This window comes from Mus caroli, chromosome 18 (genome assembly GCF_900094665.2).
Source record: "Mus caroli chromosome 18, CAROLI_EIJ_v1.1, whole genome shotgun sequence".
NCBI classification, from domain to species: Eukaryota; Metazoa; Chordata; class Mammalia; order Rodentia; family Muridae; genus Mus; species Mus caroli.
In genome coordinates, this window is record NC_034587.1 from 71,641,821 (window position 1) to 71,663,607 (window position 21,787).

Consider the following 21,787-nt stretch of genomic DNA (forward strand, 5'->3'; position numbering starts at 1 on the left):
ATCCAATAGGGCTGGGGGCCTTACAGGAAGAGGGGTACACCAAAGTCTGCCTGACTCTAGCTGTTCACAGAGGAAGGCCTTGGGGCCACACAGAGAAGGTGGCTGTCTCCAGGCTGTATGTCTGTCCATCTATCTCCCCTGCTGCATGTCAGTGCTTTCCCCTTCTCTCTTCAGCAGTGTGTCCATTTCTGTCTGCACTTAACAGAAGCGGATATTCTGCTCCGGTGCTCAGAGCTGGACACAGGCTCTGCCTTTATTCCACTGTGGCCTGCTTCCTTTGGGTTTCCCTCTGGTTTATGTCGTTTACTGTCTAATTTTACTGTTTTTGGTATGATTTTCCGTCTTTGCAGGGCTGGAGCGGGTTCAACTGTTAGGAGCACACCCTGCCCTTGCAGAGGACCTGCACCCACACCCACGCACATGGCCACACAGAGACACACAGTTAAAAAGTTGTGGGTTTTTGTTTGCTTACTTGTTTGCTTTTTAAATCTCTGAGCGTGGTCTCACTGCAGTCCTGGCTGGCCTGGGACTTGCTGTATAGTAAGGTTGCCCTCAGACTCACAGTGATCCGCCTGACAACGGGGTTTTTTGTTTTTTTAAGAGACTGGTTTTTTTGTTGTGTTGTTTTTCATTATTCTCTCTCTCTCTCTCTCTCTCTCTCTCTCTCTCTCTCTCTCTCTCTCTCTCTCGTGTGTGTGTGTGTGTGTGTGTGTGTATGTGTGTACAAAAGAACACCACAGAGCATACGTGTGGGTCAGAAGACAATTCTTAGGAATCTGTTCTCACCTGCCGCCTTGTAGGATCCATGAGTCACGCTCAGGTCACTTGGGGCCTGCATGTGACAGCCTCAGTCCGCCGTGCCACTTTCCAGGCTGCATCTGTCTTTTGAATGCACTTTCGGTTGCAGCTCTTCAATACCAGTTACGTGGGCTCTGAGCTATTCATGTTTTCTGGGTGATTTGCAAGGCTTCCTCCTCTGTCCTTTACTTTTTATGTATATTGCTAGCATTTCCCTTGTCGTCACTCTTTCTCCCACGTATACAGTCCCTACTTTGATTTCATTAAGTCTCTTTCATTCAAAGCTGGTTTTTTTTTTCTTTTAAGAGTTTTGAGCCCCACCCCGGCACACACACACACCCTTCCTAGCTCTCTATGAAGCTTATGAAATAGGTTTCTCTCCTTTTTTTCCCCTTTTCAGTTTTCTTTACATTTGGGTTGACTTGACGGCCCAGCTGGCCACCCTTCCAGAGGCCCACCCGGTTCAGTTCCCATCACTCCTGTGGTGCCTCACAGCTGTCTGTAACCCCAGTGCCAGAGGTGGACCACCCTCCTCTGCACTCCTGAGGCACAGGCATAGGTGTGGTGCACAAGGCGAAAGTGCTCATACCTGTAAATAAAATTTTAAATGGGGGAAAGGACATTTTAACTTCATTTTACATTTTAAGTCTTTATATTCTAGGAATCTTTTGTTGGAAAAACAGATTAGAAATCCATCCTTCATGGTCTGTGGTGGTTTTGTTTTTCCACTTGATTGCTTCTGGGGCCAGATTCAGTGCCCTTCCCTCTGGCAGGAAATGAGTCTTAGAGATTGCTAACTTTTCTCACTTTTCTCCTGTTCCCGAGTCCTTGCCTGCCTTTCTCTTCTGCCTGTCTGCCCTGGAGTAGCTCTGCCCAGCGTGTTGCTATGGTGGAAGTGTTGGGGAGCCCTGCTTCCTCTTCTTTTTCTCTCTCTTTTTTTTTAACGTTGTATATTAGATGTTTTCTTCATTTACATTTCAAATGCTATCCCCTTTGCTAGTTTCCTCTCCTCTGAAAATCCTCTGTACCCTCCCCCCTCCCCTGCTCCCCAACCCACCCACTCCTGCTTCCTGGCCCTGGCATTCCCCTATACTGGGGCCTAGAATCTTCACAAGACCAAGGGCCTCTCCTCCCATTGATGGCTGACTAGGCCTTCCTCTGCTACATATGCAGCTAGAGATAAAAGCACTGGGGGTACTGGTTAGTTCATATTGTTGTTCCTCCTATAAACCTGCAGACCCCTTCAGCTTCTTGGGTACTTTCTCTAGCTCCTTCATTGGGGACCCTGTGTTCCATCCAATAGATGACTGTGAGCATCCACTTCTATATTTACCAGGCATTGGAGAGCCTCACAGGAGGCAGCTATATCAGGGTCCTGACAGCAAAATCTTGTTGGTATATGCAGTAGTGTTTGGGTTTGGTGGTTGTATATGGGATGGATCCCCAGGTGGGGCAGTCTCTTAATGGTCCTTCCTTCCTTCCTAGCTCCAAACTTTGTCTCTGTAACTCCTTCTATGGGTATTTTGTTCCCCCTTCTAAGAAGGAACGAAGTATCCACACTTTGGTCTTCCTTCTTCTTGGGTTTAATGAGTTTTGCAAATTCTATCTTGGGTATTCTAAGTTTTTGGGCTAATATCCACTTATCAGTGAGTGCATATCATGTGTGTTCATTTGTGATTGGGTTACCTCACTCAGGATGATATCCTCCAGAATTTTATAAATTCATTGTTTTTAATAGCTGAGTAGTACTCCATTGGCATTGCAAGCTGGTACAACCACTCTGGAAATCAGTTTGGTGGTTCCTCAGAAAATTAGACATAGTACTACCGGAAGATCCAACAATTCCTCTCCTGGGCATATACCCAGAAGATGCTCCAACATGTAATAAGGACACATGCTCCACTATGTTCATAACAGCCTTATTTATAACAGCCAGAAGCTGGAAAGAACCCAGATGTCCCTCAACAGAGGAATGGATACAGAGAATGTGGTCCATTTTCACAGAGGAGCACTATTCTGCTTCCTCTTCTTGCACTGCTCACACAGCTGGGCTGGAGTGCAGCGCCCAGAACCTCATGCAGCAGCCCCTATGAGGTGTTCCTCTGCCACTCCTTACAAGAGCCGGGCTTTCCATGCAGTTCATTTTATCTCATTGGCTTCCAGAGTCATCCCTGATAGGTCAGGAAGACTCTAGATGTGCGGCTTTTCTGGTGTTCCTGATAATAGAGGAAGAAAGGCATTCTTTGCCACGTTCCACCTCCTAAGGAGGAACTCAAAGCCATTTCCTGGTCTGCCATCTTCCACCACACCCCCTTTAACTCACAGAGCCCATCTGAAGGAACTGAGCACAAGAAAGTGATGTGCTTAAGACAACAGCAAGCCAGGAACTGGAAGCCAGCCCAGGATGCCCAGGCTGACCAGTGCTCCCCCACACACACCAGGTGCTGCTGTGCTCAGCATCACCGACTCTGAGGGTGAGTGTCCAGCTCTCAGGCCTGTGCTGGTCATTCTCTCAGATCTCTGTGTTTCTGTCCTCCTCAGAGCTACCAGTGACTACTCAATGTTGTGAAGGAATCAGAAGCAAAATTTTAATTGTATTTGTTCGAGGTCACTGAAGATTTTTTTATGTTAATCATATTTTTGGTAGCTAATAAAATTTGTGGAGTAATTTTTCCACTTTTTATGGAGACTCAGCTGTAAGTAGTGATTTTGCAGATGACTAACATGGTTGACTCAGCAGAAGTTGCTGAGCTGAGGAGAGTAACACTGGCTCTGGGCTCACCGAATAGGAAGACAGACACTCATGGAGTCAAGGCATGAAGAGCAGGCGGGTAGGGGTGTTCGTTGCTTGGTTCACTGCTTTCTTTGTGGGCAGGGCCCATCTTTTCCAGAGTGTTGTCTTACCAGGATTTACTCAAGATTTTACTCTTTATCAAGTGTAGAAGGGTGTTTTTCACAAGAATTCAAAGCTGAGTGCAGACTCTGAAGGTGAGTGAGCATTTACATTGTCAGGCTCTGGCACAGGCGCTGTCGCAGCTGCCAGCAGAAGCCCGGGGAAGGTGGCCTGCTCTGCTCTGAATGGCACCCAGGGCAGAGAAGCCACTGCAGGCGTCCGCTGGAGCGCAGCTGCCCCAGGCTGCGAATAGTCCCCAAGCCGCCCTGCCTCCAGCTCCCTCCATCAGCCCCGAGCCGCCCTGCCTCCAGCTCCCTCCATCAGCCGCAGAGTTGGTCTCCTCTCAGAACATTCCTTCTTTTGTGAATTGTCTGTCCAGTTTCCAGTTGTGGGAAACTGAAGTTAACCAATGTCCCCTAGTGGCCACAGTTATCTTACTTCAGTGCCACCGGTGCTGGCACTATGGTGTGATATAGATCACTTGTCCCAGGGTTCTAGGCAAGGCCTGTGGGTGACATTCAGACTGTGTCCACACGAGGGTGAGGAGGAGTATGGGTCTCACATTCCCACCCAAGAGAGGCACGCCAGAGCTTTGCTTCCATCCCACCTGCCTGCCCCACTCATTAAAGTCACCTATTGTCTCCCTTGGTTCCAGGATTTATTCTTGGGCTGTGATCTGTGTGTAATATAAAGCCAGTTCTTTCTATCACAAGCTGGATGTTTTGGGAGAGATCCAGTTGTGGCTAGAAATAACATGGTCACAAAGCTTTTCAGTGTGTGTGCCAGTGAATTAACAACATAAAGATAACAAGTCTATCACCAGAGCTTGCCTTTGAAGGCAGGAGCCCTGCCTCTGCATTTCCTCCCCCTCCCGCCTTTGGCAAAGTCCCATTAATTTTGTTGAAGGTTTTATTTTCTGCTGAAAATGCAGGAAATTTAGACAACTTTCTTGGAATCCCCCCAAAACTAATACAAACAAGATACATATGCTTCTCTTAAGGAAACTAAAAATAAATGATTTGAAACTGTATACATTCCCTCTTAAAAGGAAAAAGAAGTTTTTAAAATGAGAGGCAGCTCTGAGTATTGTTAACTGGGTAAAATATTCCCACAACTGCCAACTGAGCCATCAATATTGAATTATTACTTGACACAGAGTTGTCGGACTCTCATCCGTACATGGACAGAGACTGGGACTGATCGCCCTGGGTCCTTGTTTCTACACTGGAACTGTGCGCACATGCTCAGAGGCACATGTGTGCACACACACACTGTGGCTTACTGACTTGGTCTGGGCTCCATTCCTGCCATGCAAACTGCGTATCCTGAAAAGAGCAGATTGTGGATGAGGAAGGCACATGGGTTTGTTCTGAGTCCTAGGTTGCTCTAGCCAGGAGCCCATCATGTGGCTTCTGGTTTTGACGCATGGATTTCCCCTGTAGCTCAGACTAGCCTAGCTGAAATCTTCCTGCCTCTACCCTGAGTGTTTATATTAAGTTTGTTTTCCTGAGATATAGGGTCTGGAACATGGCTAGCCTGGAACTCACTATGCAGTATGTAGGCCAGGCTGGCCTGGAACTCACAGAGATCCTCCTGCCTCAGTCTCCCAAATTCCGGGATTAAAAGCATGTGCAAGCACACCTGACTATCTTTCTTAGTTTTAAATGAGCCCCAAAATTCCTTTCATTATTTTATTTTAAAATTTTGTTTTAAATGTGGGTGACAGTTTGCCTGAATGCATGTCTGATACCCCTACAAGCCAGAAGCAGATGGCAGATCCTTAGAACTGGGTTATAGGTGATGGTGAGCCCCCATGTGGATGCTCAGAACTGAACCTAGTCCTCTCTGAGAGCCTCAAGTGCTCTTAAACACTGAGCCATCTCCGGAGCCCTGTGCTTTCATTACACTGTAACTGGCTCTTCAGGGAATACTATACAGAAAATTGATTTACACTCTGTAATACAGTAGGCTTTATAAAAGTAATATCTTTTAAAAATCTAACCAGTTCCTTCAATTCTCTCAGCTGCTCTTGCTAGAGATGCTGTTTGCTGCCATCTGAGGTGGCTGTCGGGCCAGTCAAACATCTAAATCCCAGCAGTCTCTGGAGTTTGAGGCTTGATCTACAGAGACAGATTTCCAGGACAGCCAGGACCACACAGAGAAACCCTGTCTTGGGGGAGGGGGGGGGACTAAGAAATATTATTTCTGTGTTCTTTGGCTTTTTATTTTTCTCATTTAATAGTTGTCTTAGGGTTTTACTGCTGTGAAAAGACACCATGACCAAGACAACTCTTATAAGATCAACATTTAATTGGGACTGGCTTACAGGTTCAGAGGTTCAGTCCAGTATGATCAAGGCAAGAACATGACAGCATCCAGGCAGGCATGGTGCAGGAGGAGCTGAGAGAGCTACATCTTCATCTGAAGGCTGCTAGCAGAATACTGGTTTCCAGGTAGCTAGGATGAGATTCTTAAAGCCCACACCCACAGTGACACATCCACTGGAACAGGGCCACACCTCCTAATAGTGCCAGTCCCTGGGCAGAGCATATACAAACCACCACAGTAGTAATAGCTAAAGGAAAAAAAAAAGTGTCATTGTTGTGGTTGTTGTGGTTGTGTTTGATGTTGTTGTTTACTTCAAAGTATACAAGTTCCCACTTGGAAAGCAGTGTGCTTCTCCTGGAATCCCCTTCTGCACCCTATGTTGCACAGTGTTAAGGGCTTTACGAATGCTACTCAGCTGTTAAAAACAATGAATTTATGAAATTCTTAGGCAAATGGATGGAACTAGAAAATATCCTCCTGAGTGAGGTAACTCAGTCACAAAAGAACACACATGGTATGCACTCACTGATAGGTGGATATTAGCTCAGAAGCTCAGAATACCCAAGGTACAATTCACAGACCACACGAAGCTCAAGAAGAAGGAAGACCAAAGTGTGGATGCTTCAGTCCTTCTTAGAAGGGGGAACAAAATACCCATGAGTGGAATTACAGAGACAGAGTGTGGAGCAGAGACTGAAGGACACCATCCAGAGACTGCCCCACCTGGGGACCCATCCCATACACAGTCACCACACACAGACAATATTGTGGATGCCAACAAGTGCTTGCTGACAGGAGCCGATACAGCTGTCTCCTGAGAGGCTCTGCCAGTGCCTGACAAATACAGAGGTGGCTGCTCTCAGCCAACCATTGGACTGAGCACAGGGTCCCCAATGACGGAGCTAGAGAAAGGACACCGAAGGAGCTGAAGGGGTTTGCAGCCCTATAGGAGGAACAACATTATGAGCCAACCAGTATCCCCAGAGCTCCATGGGACTAAACCACCAACCAAAAAGCACACATGGAAGAACCCATGGCTCCAGCTGCATATGTAGTAGAGGATGGCCTTGTTGAACATCAATGGGAGGAGTAGCCCTTGGTCCTGTGAAGGCTTGATGCCCCAGTGTAGGGAAATATCTGGACAGGGAAGTGGGAATGGGTGGGTTGGTGAGCAGGGAGAGCAGGGGATGGGATAGAAGGTTTTTGGAGGGGAAACTGGGAAAGAGGATAACATTTGAGATGTAACTAAAGAAAATAGCTAATGAAAAAAAAATTTTTTTAAATGCTACTGAAACAGAACTCCATGGAAAAAATATCTACTGAGGCTGAGAGGTCAGCTGAGGTCAGCGACTCCCACTTAGCATGCTCAGGGCCTGGAATTCAGCGCCCGGACCAGTTTTTAAAAACTGAGTAGCATGGAATAACATGATTAAATAACCTTTGAGATCTAAAGTAAGTCCTGGGATTTGGATGGTACTGTCATTAAAGGAAGTACTCCAATTAATTTATGCTAGGGTTTTTTTTTTTTATCCTTTTTCAAGTAGTAATTATTGCCTAATAATGCTTTTTTAGAAATTAAACAAAACGAATTTTATTGATTTTTTTTTTCCTGTCAGATATTATGGGTACCTGCCTCAGGATCCAGTGAGAGTGGCTGGCGACTTGGTGATTCAGATTAGAGTGTATTTAGTGGGATAGTGTTTCTTGGAAATTAGAATTAAGCAAAAGTTTGATAATCTTGTCTTTAGCAAATCTGAATTCCCCTGGCATGTAATTTACCCTGATTATCTGCTTGGTGCCTGGAAGCTGCAGTTGATCCTCCAGTGGGGATGCTCAGACCCACAGAGGAGTTTCTAGGAAACAACATAGGAGGAACTCCGGCTGTTTCCTAAAGGATCATTAAAGTGGTTAGCAAAGAACTGTTGCTACTTAAAATGGAAATGAACTAGTTGCCAGAACTGTGTGCGGTGTGTTCAAGAATAGACTGGTTGATCCCTGGGATGAACGGGAGGGAGGGAGGGAGGGAGGGAGGGAGGGAGGGAAGAGGGAAGAAAGCAGTATGGCAGGGACCAGCAGCCGCAGCCTTGCTGCCCGGAAGCTTCAGAGCACACCTTAGGATCACACAGTAGGCCACCTAATTCATGACTGCACCAAACAATTACCATATTGAAGAAAATAACGTATCTGAAAATTCTTAGTACAATTTTAGGGACATAATTAAAACCGACCATGTAGGTGCTGGCTTGAAGGCGACCCTTGGTCTTTCTCGAGAGTCAGAGAGAACCCTGTGGGAGTAACTGTAACTGGCACCCAGCCGGTGCAGCCTTGGAGCTGCCTAAGCTGCGCCCCCTGCGTCCAGTAGGACGGACTTAGGTGCACTCATTAGAATCTCAGCTGAGCTTGTCGCATGCATGCCCTGTAAGTTTTAGAGTCAGCTTTATATTGAAATGTTAATGGTGTACATTATTTACAGTGTCACACGGTAGAAGAGATATTGGTAAAAAGTTATTGTAGTTTATGGCTTGTTCTAAGTTTGAACTTCTAAATTATATGTAAGTTATCATTTTTGTTTCCTAATCAATTCATAACATTAAAATACCAAAACCGTCTTACATTCCAGTAAAATATGACATCATATAAAATGTCCTTCCTTTGTTTCCCCCAACTGTAATTTTAGTTAATCTAAATGATAGAAACTGTATTTTCTTGCCATTTAATTTATATATCTGCAGCTAAACTGTAGTAATGTAGTCATACATTAAAGGATAGCATTAGAATTTGCCAGAGATCCAGGCATGGTGGTATATTCCTTTAATCCTAGCATTTGGGAGGCAGAGGCAGGTGGCTCTCCGAAAGTCTCAGGCCAGCCAAAACTGTAATAGAGATATCCTGTCTGAAGAAAAAAAAGGGGTGGGGGTGGGGGGCAGGGCTACTTACCAGAGAAACAGTAGCAGAAAAGTTCAATGGAATACCTAGTAACCACTGATGCACGCTGGCCTAGAGATGCCACCTGGAGGCTCAGCATCTGAGAGGAGGAGGCAGAGAGGCAAAACCAGCCTGGTGACACAGTGAATTCAAGGCCAGTCTGGGCTACCTAAAAATCAGTCCTTAAAAACAGCTAATGTGGGGCATGCTTATTGATCTTGACGCATTAAAGTTTCCACTTTACACTTCCCTGACTGGTGTCTTAGCTTGAGATTAAATGAGCAAGTCCTGGTTGCTTGGGGAAATGACTTAAAGGTTGGGAATAAACTAAGCTATCAGCACATAGTTAATCCTGGGAATGTGCATTTAATCTGTCAGGACTTACACTTAACTAAATTGATGTGTAAAATCTTCATTAGAATGAAATTTGGCATCTTGGCATGCTCCTGAAGTAATTAACTATCAGGTTAGGTTTCTCTAAAATGACCTCAGAAAATCCTGACACCCATTCCTCCTCTAAGCAGGCAGCTGAGTGGACGCTCGCTCTGACAAATGTGGTTGTAATTTACGAAGCTGGAAGTCGATCTCCCCCTCTCCCCCTTTGCTCTGAAAACATAAACTTATAGATGCCTCTAAAATGAAGGTATTTGAAATGCATAGCTATGGCCAAAACTGAGGTCAGTGATGAGCCCCAAACAGAATGAGCAGTTTGGGGATGGAACAGATTGACCGATGAGATGCTGACCGTGGGGCCTGGGAGGAGGCCATGGGGCCTGGGAGGTCAGCAGTTGATGGTACCACACTGGAGAGCTTCAGGGAAGGGGCAGCGAAGGCACAGTGTACACACACACAGACTCACAGACACACACACACACAGATACACACAGACACACACACACAGACTCCCTGCTGGGAAGAACTAGGCAGATAGCTCAGCAAAAGCCTCTCTAGTTGCTTGCTTTGAGTTGCTGCCTTGCAGTTATTTCACAGTCAAGAGTCCAAAAGACTGTTGTCTTCATTACTGTCCTCATCACAAATTCCTGAGCAACCCCCAACCCTAAAAAAGAAAATCAGTCTAGGCAAAGAAGAGCTTGGCTCACAGCTCAGAGGAACACAGTCCTTCATGTGGGAAAGCAGCGTGGCAGAGCACAAGGTGACCTGTCACGTTGGAGCCTCAGGCTCAGCCCATCTTTCTCAGTTCCCCTTTTTACTTCAGTCTCCAGCCCCCGCCCATAGGATGCTGCCACCCACATTCAGGAGTAAACCTGGGTTAAACCTCTCTGGGAATTCCTTCAAAGACATAGCCAGTCAAACTGATGACAGGGACGAGCCATCACAGCTGTGAACTCTGAGGAGACAGCAACAGAAACACGGGCTAATGTATGACGTTGAGATGGTGGTGCAGCCCACGGGGGTGTGTCCTGACATGATCACTTTTCTTGTAGTGGCTAAGACTTCAGGACTGGCTACGCTGTGGCTGTCTAATGATTTAGACAGAGAATACCAATAAGGATCTGCAAATGGGAGCTAAATGGCCTGCACGTTTTCCTCTGTATTGGCTAATAACCTAACTTAGTATATGAAATTCCAGTTATCCCAAACTAAGTTAGTGCCATTTTAACTTTCATGTTACTTTTTAGTAACAGATGAACCTAACTTTAACATTCTTGACAAGATCTTGAAGGCCATACCTGTGTAATCCTTCCAGTGCTTTTGAAATTGTCACTGTCACTTGCATTTCGGTTACTTCTGTGGCAGGGACCAAAACACTGACTGCTTGTTGTGGTTTCCTTTCTTCACAAGGCACAGGACCTCAGTGTCATTGAAGAAGTGATTCGGATGATGCTGGAGATCATCAACTCCTGCCTGACAAATTCTCTTCACCACAACCCAAACTTGGTGTACGCCTTGCTTTACAAACGGGACCTCTTTGAGCAATTCCGAACTCATCCCTCATTCCAGGACATAATGCAAAACATTGACCTGGTGAGTGTGCACAGAGGCCTTTAGTCTCTGTTCTCTTATTACTTATCTATGACGTAAGAGCCACTGCGTAGCCCAAGTTGTCTTCAGACTCAAACAAGAGTCATCATCCTCTTGCCGCATCCTCTGAAGCACTGGGATCTGTAGGTGTGGGCACCACACCAATCATGACTCCTTTTTGAGTGCTGAAAGTGAGAGCGTTCAGTCTAGCGAACTTGTCAGAGTGTGTGTGTGTGTGTTAAATATCCACACTTAATAACAAAGTTATGGTTTCTTTAATACAATACTATATTCTATCTTACTGAATATTTATCTCATTAATATTTTTCTATGATATGGTCAAATCTGAACTAGCACTATAGACCAAGCTGGCCATAGCCTCAAACTCATAAACATCTCTCTGCCTCTCTGCCTCCCTGCCTCTGCCTCCCAGGTGCTGGGATTAAAGGCATGTGCCATCACTGCTTGGCAAATATCTCCAATTTCCATATCTATCGGGCCTATATTGTAGATGTCCTAAAATAGATTTAACCATTATTACATTATTGTACACTTTCATTGTTTCCAGTGTTTATCAATTTGTAACTAATGAGCAGTTTGTAAATAAATTATCTCACATTTCAGGTTATAATTTGGGGCTCTTTTTGTTTGCTTGTTATTCGAGGCAGGGTGGCTCTAACGCCCTGCCTGAAGGAGACTTCCATTTATTGTCTGTCCCCACCCACCTCTAAAGTCTGGGTCACAGGTGTACACTACCATGCCTAGCGTATCTTCTGGTGTAGTTTTAAAACTGGAACTTTACTGGTTCACACCGTAAGAGGATATCTGTATTTTCACAATCAGTACAGGCTGCCAAATAGCTTTCTAGAAATATGATATGATTTCTATATCTGTATATTGTTATATGTGTCCACAGGTGACCTATAGGACACTTAAGTGTTTGTCACTTTGAGGGTTAAAATTTAATATTTTCCATTTTTATAGTAAACATATGGTTTTTCATCGCTATTTCACTTTTTCTAGCATGCTTAAACATTTTTATGTGTCTGAACTTCTACCTCCTGTTCTCTCCCAAAATGATTTTGCCGAGTTTTTTATTGCTGTATTAGTGATTTCCAGTTCACTAGGGTCCATAAATATTTAAGTAGCTAGTATGATTCAGAGTATACATTTAACAGTTAACTTGTCCTACAAGCATGGATAGATAATTCCTCTGCAGGCTCTGTATTTATTGCTTACCTTTCTGTCACTATGACGAAGATGCCTGAGAGAACCATAAAAGAAGTAAGCTGTCTTTCAGCTCACACTTGGTAAGATTCCAGGCCTCAGTCCTCAACCTCACTCGTGAGCTAACAGCAGAACCTGTAGAGGAGGAGACCGGGCCGCATGGTGAACAGGGAAGCAGAGAGTAAAGAGAGAACCGAGGACCAGGCTCAGCCTTCCAGGCCCAGCCTGAAGTTTATACACCTCCCAGGATGGCCCACCAGCTGAGCCCAAGCTCAGCACCCGACCCTGGTGAAGTTGCCGGGTGATGTGTAGCACACCCAAAAGTAACACTTTTGCCAGGCCAGGTGTGATGGTGCAGAGCTTTAATCCCCAGCACTGGGGAGGCAAAGACTGGCATCTCTCTGAGTTTGAAGCCAACATGGTCTACAGTGAGCTCCAGGGCTACATAGAGAGCCAGGACTACTCAAAACTCCTGTCCGTTTTCTCTTGGGTTATCTGTTCCTTGTTCATACTGCAGTTATGCTGCAGATTTTAACCTTTCTCTGGGTCTGTGCAAATGTGTGGCCACTAACACAGCTCCAGGCTTCCTGGCAGAAGCAGACGCCTCTCAGAACGTCCGAAGGATCAAGTGGCAAGCACTCTGCTCCTTCTCCCCTCGGCCCCTGCTGCCTGCTGCCCCGACTCTAGCTGATGCGCCTGAGCATCTGGCATGGCCTTGTGGGAATTTCTTCATTGTTCTCCTTCGCTCTGGCTGCTTCCCGTGCTCTCCGACTGCCGTTCTCTGCCGTGGGGAGAGCACGTATACTACAGTCGTTCTCTGAGAGCACTGTGTACTGAATGCACAATGTACTGTACAATAGAGTGGTGTTTCAGGATATGTCTATGTGGGCTGAGGATATGGCTCACTGGTTACAGTGAGTGCCATGCAAGAGTGACAACTGGCGTTTGGATCCTTAGAACCCATGTAAATGCCAGGCGGCCATAACAGCCCATCTGTAATTCCAGTCTTGGAAGTCAAAGAAGAGATTCCCTAAAGTAAGGTGGCCAGAGAGATTAGACATATTGATGAGCTCTGGGTTTGATTCACGTAGCCTGCCTCAGCAAATAAGTGAAAATGAGGTGGTTTGAATGAGAATGGCCTCTGAAGGATCAAATATTTGAACACTTGGTCCCCAATTGGTAGAACTGTTGGGGAAGTATGAGGAGGTATGATCTTGTTGAAGGCCACTAGGAACACTGGGGACAGACTCTAAGTTTTCAAAAGATTTAACATCCTCCCAGTGACAGTCTTTCCACCTACCCTCTCCCCTTCCTCTGCACCTACAGTCATGTCTCAGAAGGTGAGCTATCAACCACTGCTCCAGCGCCTTCCCTACCATGAAGGTCATGGGCTTTAATCAGCTGAAACCATAAGACTCCAATTAAACACTTTAGCCTGGCCACGGTGTCTTCTCACAGCAATAGAAAAGGAACTGGGGCAGCGACCAAGCTTGATTTCCCATAACAACCTAAAGCCTCACAGACATGTGTTCACTTGAGTGAACACACGCAACACGCAAACACACACACACACATATGAAAATGGTGGGAGAGGACTATATGCGTAGTGATTAAATATTCTCCAACATGAGTCATTTCTTTATGTTGAGACTACTCATAGTTTCCTTTTCTAGATATTTTGAGAACACAATTTTAAAAATATTTTCATTTCTGATGTGTAAAAGTATTTTTCTCTTTTGTATGTGTATGTGTGTGTGCATGTGTATATGTCACAGCAGGTACGTGTGTGCCATGGTCAGCACCTCTGGTTGGTTCAGCTTTCTTTTTTCACCACTGCACATCACAGGCTGCCCGACCCACAACCTCACAGTGCTTCTCCTGCCTCTCGCTGGGCTTGCACACTTGCACTGCCATGCCCAGCTTCATTTGTCTTTTGAGAGTCTAAATTCAGATCCATGCCCACTAAGCCATCTTTGTGGCCCCCAAAATGTTTTGTTCTTCCATTTCTCTGGGGCTGTGGGGTTTCTTCATCCTTTGCTTGGGAAATGTCATGGCTTCATGCACCTTGCTTGTCATTGGTCACACTGGATGCGTATTCATTGGTGTTGAGTCTGGGGGAGATTACTTCTCCCCTGCTGTTTCTCTAGGAACCTTGAGAGCCTCCTCTTATCAGGACCTTGAAACCTTACTTTCTCTCGATAATCAGTATTCCCAGGTGAGAACTGGCAGGCTCCCACCAGGGCTCTGTTAACCCTGTCTGCAGGGTCCGAGGGCTGAGTTAGAAGGTGGTTGATCCCACTTGGAATAGGAGTAGGGATTCCAGACTCACTGCACAGGTGTAACAAGTGCTGCGGCTCCAGTGGAAACTGCTGCTACAGACTAGACGTGGGCCTGCCCTGCAAAAGGCTGTCGATGAAGAGAGATAAAGTTGAAGGGAGGGAGGGAGGGAGGGAGGGAGGGAGGGAAAGAAAAATACCATTCTGTTTCCTAATGTAGTGGTACAAACCTCTGAACCCAGCATTCAGGAGGCTGAAGCACAAGTATCATGAGTTCAAGGCCAGCCTCAGAAACACTAGGAGACCTTAGAGGCAGGAGAGGAGAGAAAAAAACTAACCCTTTGCCAGCAGTTTAAATTAGTGCTTTCCTTTATCCCTCAATTTGCAACTAGAGCAAACTATGGAGCTTCATCGCCTCCTTTTCTTCCTCCTCCTCTTCCTCTAATTCCTCCTCCTCCTCCATCTCCTCTTCCTTCTTCTAGTTCCTCCTCTTCCTCTCCCTCTTCCTCCTCCTAACCTCGTGTCTGCACCGTGTGGGCTCGCACCCCAGCAGCAGGTGTTCTCATGGTTGCCACTGCCGTAGCCATGATGCAGAAGCCCAGTGAACATGTGAATTTCTTCAGCTGAGCCTGACATTTTAGGCAGTTCTTTATATCCTCACCATTATAAGCTAGTGTCCCACATAGACTTACTGGTATTTGCATACTTGAGAACCTCCAAGTCACATCTTAAATACACCTTTTCTAGAGAGCAGAGGGACAGGCCATTGCCAGGCAATGTTTGTTTAGCATGCAAGAAAACTTGGGTTTGGTCTCAGCCCTCAGTTGGGAGCACAGAAGTATTTTTTCTGATTCCAAATTCTCCTTAACTGTGGATTTAATTTTCATAAACTCCTGCTTTCATTTTGTTTAAATGTTAGTCTAGATGGTTTGCCTACATGTGTGTATGTGTACCATATGCATACAGTGCCCAAGGGGGCCAGAAGAGCAAGTCACAGCTCTTGGGACTGGAGATACAGTTGGTTGGGAGCCACTATAACCACTGAGCCATCTCTCTTCCTCATAAACTACTTTAAAAATTGATACCTATTAGTATTAATGAAACCATGAAACAAATTATCACCCAAGGGATAACCATCTCAAATTGTCCCTGCCTTCTGAAATAAGGTGATTTTTGAAAACTGTAGACTGTGGTTTATAATTTAGGATTTTATGTTGTGTGTGCTCTGGTATAAGGAAGGAGTACAGACAGGGATGGGAGATGTAGCCCCAGCTCTGCTCCTCACCCTCCCACCCCCACCCCCTGTGCAGACTGCTCCTGAGTCAAGGACTAGTCTGCTGGCTTCGAGCTGCTCTTGCCCAGAAAGCAGCTTTATAGAGCAGACTTCATGAGACAGATTCATTTCTGGTCCTTGTTTGTACCTTTTTGGGAGCACGAAGCTCTTACATTTAAGAATCATGACGCTCTTGAGTTAAAGGGCTAACAAAACCCTTTCTCGATGTGCATTAGACACTGTTAAGCTGTTTCTAGCTCAGTTCCCTGGAAAGCTAATGAAGGTGGAATGTCGGCTGTGTCACCAAGCAACCCCACTCCGATACAAAGCTATGATGAGATGACATTTGATTGGCAGGCTGAGTCTGCACCGGGAAGAACTATAAATACCTAGTGAGAAGCAATCGTTTGGGATGTTTAAAAGTAAGAGATCCCATGACCAAGTGTGTCCTTTGTAAGGACCCAGAAGCTGGATGGCTGCTCCATCCACACATAATGGTCTGATTCTCTCACATTAAAGCTGTCATTGAGGGGACAGCAATTATCTGTGAAGCTACCACAAGGATTCTCAATGAGGCCTGACTGTTATTACAGCTTCTCCAGGGCCTGGGGCAGGAGGATGTCAAGTTCAAGGCCTACCTGCGTGCACAGAGGGTGCCTGAGACTCCTCTGTGGCTGTGCTTCTGTCCCTTTCTCATTTTAAATCAGTCTGCTCCTACCGTGGCCCTTTACACTTGGGACTTGGATCCTGTAAAGCATCACCTCAGAATGGGCATCCCAGTGGTGAAGTGGTCCTGCCTTCTGTTTGTCTGTAAGTGTATCAAGCTCCAAGGAGAGAACCGTCTTTGTTTTCCAAGTTTGTCCAGATCTTTGCATTCTAAAAATGTTTAATAATGATAACCCTTGCCAGCCCCGGGTCTCCACCTCTGTGTCATCTCATTCCATGTGACTGCCCATGAGGCTTTCCCTCCTCCATTCTGTCCTAATTAGGGTTACTGTTGCTGCAGTGAAACACCATGACCAAAGCAAACTGGGGAGGAAAGGGTTTATTTGGCTTATACTTCCATATCACTGTTCATCATCATACGAAGTCAGGACAAGAACTCAAATAGGGCAAGAACCTGGAGTGAGGGGCTGATGCAGAGGCCATGGAGGAGTGCTGCTTACTAGCTTGCTCCTCATGGCTTGCTCAGCCTGCTTTCTTAAAGGAACCCAAGACCACCAGCCCAGGAATAGCACCACCCACAATAGGCTGTGCTCTCCCCCATCCATCACTAATTAAGAAACTGCCCTTCAGCTGGGTCTTACATTGGCACCCTCTCAGTCGAGGTCCCTCCTTTCACACAACTCTAGCTTGTGTCAAGTTGACATCAAATTAGCCAGCACGCATACCTTCGCATCCTCTTCCTCCCTCACCTCTCCTTCTTGGGTGGTCTCTTCAACACATACAATGGACAGATGATCGTGTGTACCTGCAGTCTCTTGGGGCGAGTACTGCTTCATTCCCAGTACTTTCCATTGTGATGGCCAAGGTCTCTGTGCATTTCTGACAGACAGCTAACCCAGAGCCAGAAACTCCTTGTGGTCACAGATGTGCTGATGAGAGGTCTTTGTGAGCTAACACAATTTCGGATGCTTTAGTTTGGAAGCTCTTTGCTTCTTTTCTCCTTGTCTTCATCTTTGCTCTTCTTGCACGTTTGCATAGCATTTGTATGTCTTCATTACTCAACAAACCTCTGAGGTGTATTCAGTTTAATCCTTGATTTGCAGATAATGGAACAGGTTTAGAAAGCTCCCTTTGTTCACAGACATACAGTGAAGAAATGATAGAGCCAGAGCTCAGGGTCAGATGCTTCAACGATAAGGCCCGGCCTGCTCCCCAGCCGCCCTCTGCTTCTCCTTGCTATGCCTCTCCATTCCCTAGAACCATGTGAGGTAACAGTACACACAACCTGAAGCTCTTACTGTTTCCCCTGTCCTTCAAGCTCGGACCGTACAGAGTCCCATTCATATGTATCGCAGTAGAGTGGAAAGAGAATGTGTCTGCGAGCTGGTTCTGGTGGCTCCAGCCTGTGATCCCAGGACTTAGGAGCCAGAGGTGAGGATCACAAGTTCCAGGCCAAGCTGGGCTATGCGCCAAAAAGGACGAAGACAAGACCTGAGGGGCTTTATCCTTTGTAAGGACATATTCAAGCCATCTACAGATTTAAACTCTACCATTCCTAACTCAGTGCATTTCGGAAAGGATGCAGAGCAGAGGGGGGACGAACAGTGGCCTTGCTGCTGAACACATGCATGGAAACAAGCAGGGTAAGCATTGGGCCGCGCGCAGTGCTTGCTTGCCTGTTGTTGGGGTGAGCCATCCCATGGATGGCTCTTAACCTGCATTCAGCAACTGTGCAGCATACAGCTTTTCAGTTCACAAAATCCATTTCCTATCGAGAGCACTCTGAATACACCTGAACAGGCTTTGTTAATGATGTTCGATGCTGATCTCGCTGGCTCCTTCTCCATCTCTTGGAGGGAGACAGTCCTTGGAGAGAGGGGACACGGCTAGTGTGAAGTCACCCTGCCACTTGAATTCAGCTCTTGTCACTCTAAACCCCATGTCCTCAACATTTCCTCGGAGAAACCTAAGGAAGTCTCACCATGAGTAAGGTTTCCAACAATCCAGCAACTCTGTTAGATGACGTAATCAGAAAGAGTCCTGAGCACAGTGGGAGTCCAGCACACTCAGGACCCCGGAAGCTGTACCAGTGCGTCCTCCTCTTTACTCTTTTGTACTTCACGTCTCCTCCCTGAATACGGAGCCAGGCGCAGCCAACCTTGGCTGCTGTAAAAGGTTGGAGGACAGGAGGAGTCTGCTGTTAGCTTTAGCTGATGGAGTTGAGAACTGGTATTTTTCCATAAGATTCGGTAATGGCTGAGTAGCTCAGGTGGGAACGGCTAGTCATTGAGCACCTTTAATATCTGCTAAAGGAAGAGGATGTGTTTTTCAGATGCCCAGTTTCATATCACCCACTGAATACAGTCTTTTCTGTCCAGAACAGAAGACAGTGTCATCCGACTGAATTAAGGAGCAGAATCAAGAGTTAGGACTATTACCATGAAGACTTGAGTAACTTCCTAAGTAGCCAAGGCAGGAAATGCCTGAAAGACCATGCTAATCTCTGCGTGACGAGTTTACAGTTTACATTGTGTTTCTGGTCCTGACCATCTTGCTGCACTCCAGACCAGCCCATTCAACCGTTTCTTTGACAGTCCCACAAATACTCAGTTGATCGAATCATAAACGTTTATTTTCTCCAAAGAGTGAACACAGGACTTTCTTCTCTTCAGTTTTTCCAATCACAGTAAATTGTGTCAGGATCTATCCAGTTGTTTAAGGGGGGAAGAACAGTGTCATAATTGGGGTTTCACTGCTATGGAGAGACACCATGACCAAGGCAACTCTTATAAAGGACAACATTTAATTGGGGCTGGCTTACAGTTTCAGAGGTTCAGTCCATTATCACTGTGGGAAACATGGCGGCATGCAGGCAGACATGATGCTGGAGGAGTTCTGCATCTTGATCCACAGGCAGCCAGGAGGAGACTGCATGTCTTGTTTTGTTTTGTTTTTCACACTAGGAGGAGCTTGAGCATAGGAGACCTCTAAGTCCCACCTCCACAGTAACATCCTTTCTCTAACAAGGCCACATCTCCTGATAGTGCCCACTCCCGATGATACTACAAACACTTGAGTCTGTAGGGACCATTCCTGTTCAACCACCACAAGGAGGAAAGGGGAATGGGAGCAAACTGGAATGGAGGTTGGAAGTCGAGATTTATAACGAGAGGTTAGGAAGCTCTCTGAGGAGGTGCATTTGAAGCAAGACTTGGAAGAAGGGCATAGTGAGCCCTGTTGCCATCTGGACAGATTGCTCAGGCTGAGAACAGGGGTGAGGTGAGGTGAGGTGAGGGAGAATTGTTTGGGAAGGAATGGGAGAGGATGTGTCGAGAAGACGGATAAGGCCAGGTAATAGCCACTCCTTTGTCAGAACCCTCTTACCTACTTAATTAAAACGAGTGGAGACCTTCTATCATATGACAAACTATAGGCCTAAAGCAAACGTATAGGAGGTTTTTTGTTGTTTGGGGCTGGGATGGGTTGGTTGGTTTATGTTTGTTTTGTTTTTATATATCAGGGAGCTGAGGTCATAGGCAAGCAGGATGCCTGGATCTCCAGAAAGAATAAACATGCTCTCCCACTATTCTCTAAATTAAGGTGAGATGCCAGGGCTGGGTCCATGTGGCACAGCATAGAAGGACTAGACCACTGCTGTACAAGTGAATGAACAGAAGCCAAGTTTTGCCTGAGGATAAGTAAGAATAGTCTGAGATAGCATGCAAAACACCACCTTGTGCCATTAGAACACTTGGTTACTAATAAAAATGGAAGAAAACACCTATTTGGGAGAAAGTGTCAAAAAACTGCATTAGCCTTTAAGAATACCATTAGAGCTATCTGTCCATCACAAAACTCACCCTAGGGTTATTTGGCTGCCGTGAAAAGGGGGAATGAAAACAGGGAAAATATCACACTGGACCCTTGGCATACAATCTCCTTAAAGACATAGTCTTAAAGTAGCAGGGCCAGGGTAACTGCTTTCTGCCACCAGCTTAGCAAGCGCTAAGTCATAAGGGATGGCTCTCTGCTGCTGAGAAAGGATCAAAAGCACATACATGGATAACCAAAAGCAGACAGGGAGCAGGTGCTGCTGTCAGAACCTGCAGGGCCTAAGAGAAGGCTCATTACCATTGGATGGTGCAGTAGGCTCATTACCATCGGATGGTGCAGTACACTGAAAGGAGCCATAGCAACCAAAGTCTCACATCCAGTCACATCCAGCTTACCCTCCGAGTAATCGCTCATCCTCAAATCTGGCCCACCGTCAAGGCCACTTCAGTCTCTACAGCTCTCTGCACAGTGTCCAGGGCTCAACCAAACACAGTGAGATTCCCACCCCCCAAAAATCAAGAAACAGCAGAATAGACTCAGTGATGATTCAGATGTTAAAACTCTCAGCCAGGCACTTACATTATTATCATTAAAATGAATTATCATTATTGATAATTGTTATATTTTATATGTGATATATATTGTTTATAATATATAAGATTATATTATAGAATGTTATATTTTATACTATAATTATATGTAATATAATTATAACAATTGTTATTGATTATAAAATGATGAAGTATCATTACATTAAAATCATTAAATGTCTAGGACAACTATCAAGAAAGTATGACACACACACACACACCCCACCCTAATCCAGACTGAAGTGTGGCTTATACAGCCTGTGAACAGATATCATCTATAGTTTTAAAAAGAAGAATGTAAGAGAGACCCTGCATTCTGACTCACAGAGCTTGGGATACTCTCTACCTTGTCCTTTACAGAAAAAGCTTGCCAACTCCTGACCTGGTAGAATAGGTAACAATGTGTATAAACCGCTAGTAATATTTTCCCTTGTATATCAAATAGAATGCTGTGCCAGAGAACCACGATGCTGGGCTCGTCAGTAGTCCTGGGTGTAGCCAAGAGGCTGAAGATGTGACTTTTAAAGACAGATTACTAAGAATAATGCTAATGAACACAGTAAGAAAGGTGTGGAAAATGAGAGTTCAATACCCAAGAGCTATAAGGTGACATCAGAGAGTCCAACATCCGTGTTGTTGGGGTGTGTCAGAAAGAAAAGAGAAAGAACAGACCTAAGAAACAAAAAGGCATCAAAGCCACAGATCCAAGACTCAGGGAGCACCCCAGGCAGAGTCGGTCTGTTGAACACCCACACACTCTTTAAATATATAAAATATAAAGAAAAGAAAGAATACAGACCCACATGCAGTTAAAGAGCAGCATCGTAGACTCAAGCCTTGAGAACAGAGGAAGACAAATGGTAACAGAAGTCTTGTCAGAAACGTACCTGAGACAGTGAATGGCACTTTATTTTTTTTGTTGTTGTTGTTTTTTTTTTCGAGACAGGGTTTCTCTGTATAGCTCTGGCTGTCCTGGAACTCACTTTGTAGACCA

General features: G+C 45.5%; 1 protein-coding gene across 2 annotated transcripts in view; it reads left to right on the forward strand.

Moving 5' to 3' along the window:
• Dym (dymeclin) overlaps positions 1–21,787 on the forward strand; it is a 274,143-nt gene that overhangs the window by 198,981 nt on the left and 53,375 nt on the right. For both annotated transcript variants that reach the window (XM_029471781.1, XM_021150437.2), the window contains one exon: positions 10,748–10,930. In XM_029471781.1, coding sequence (XP_029327641.1) covers positions 10,748–10,930 — 183 coding nt within the window. The remainder of the gene's footprint in view (positions 1–10,747; positions 10,931–21,787) is intronic.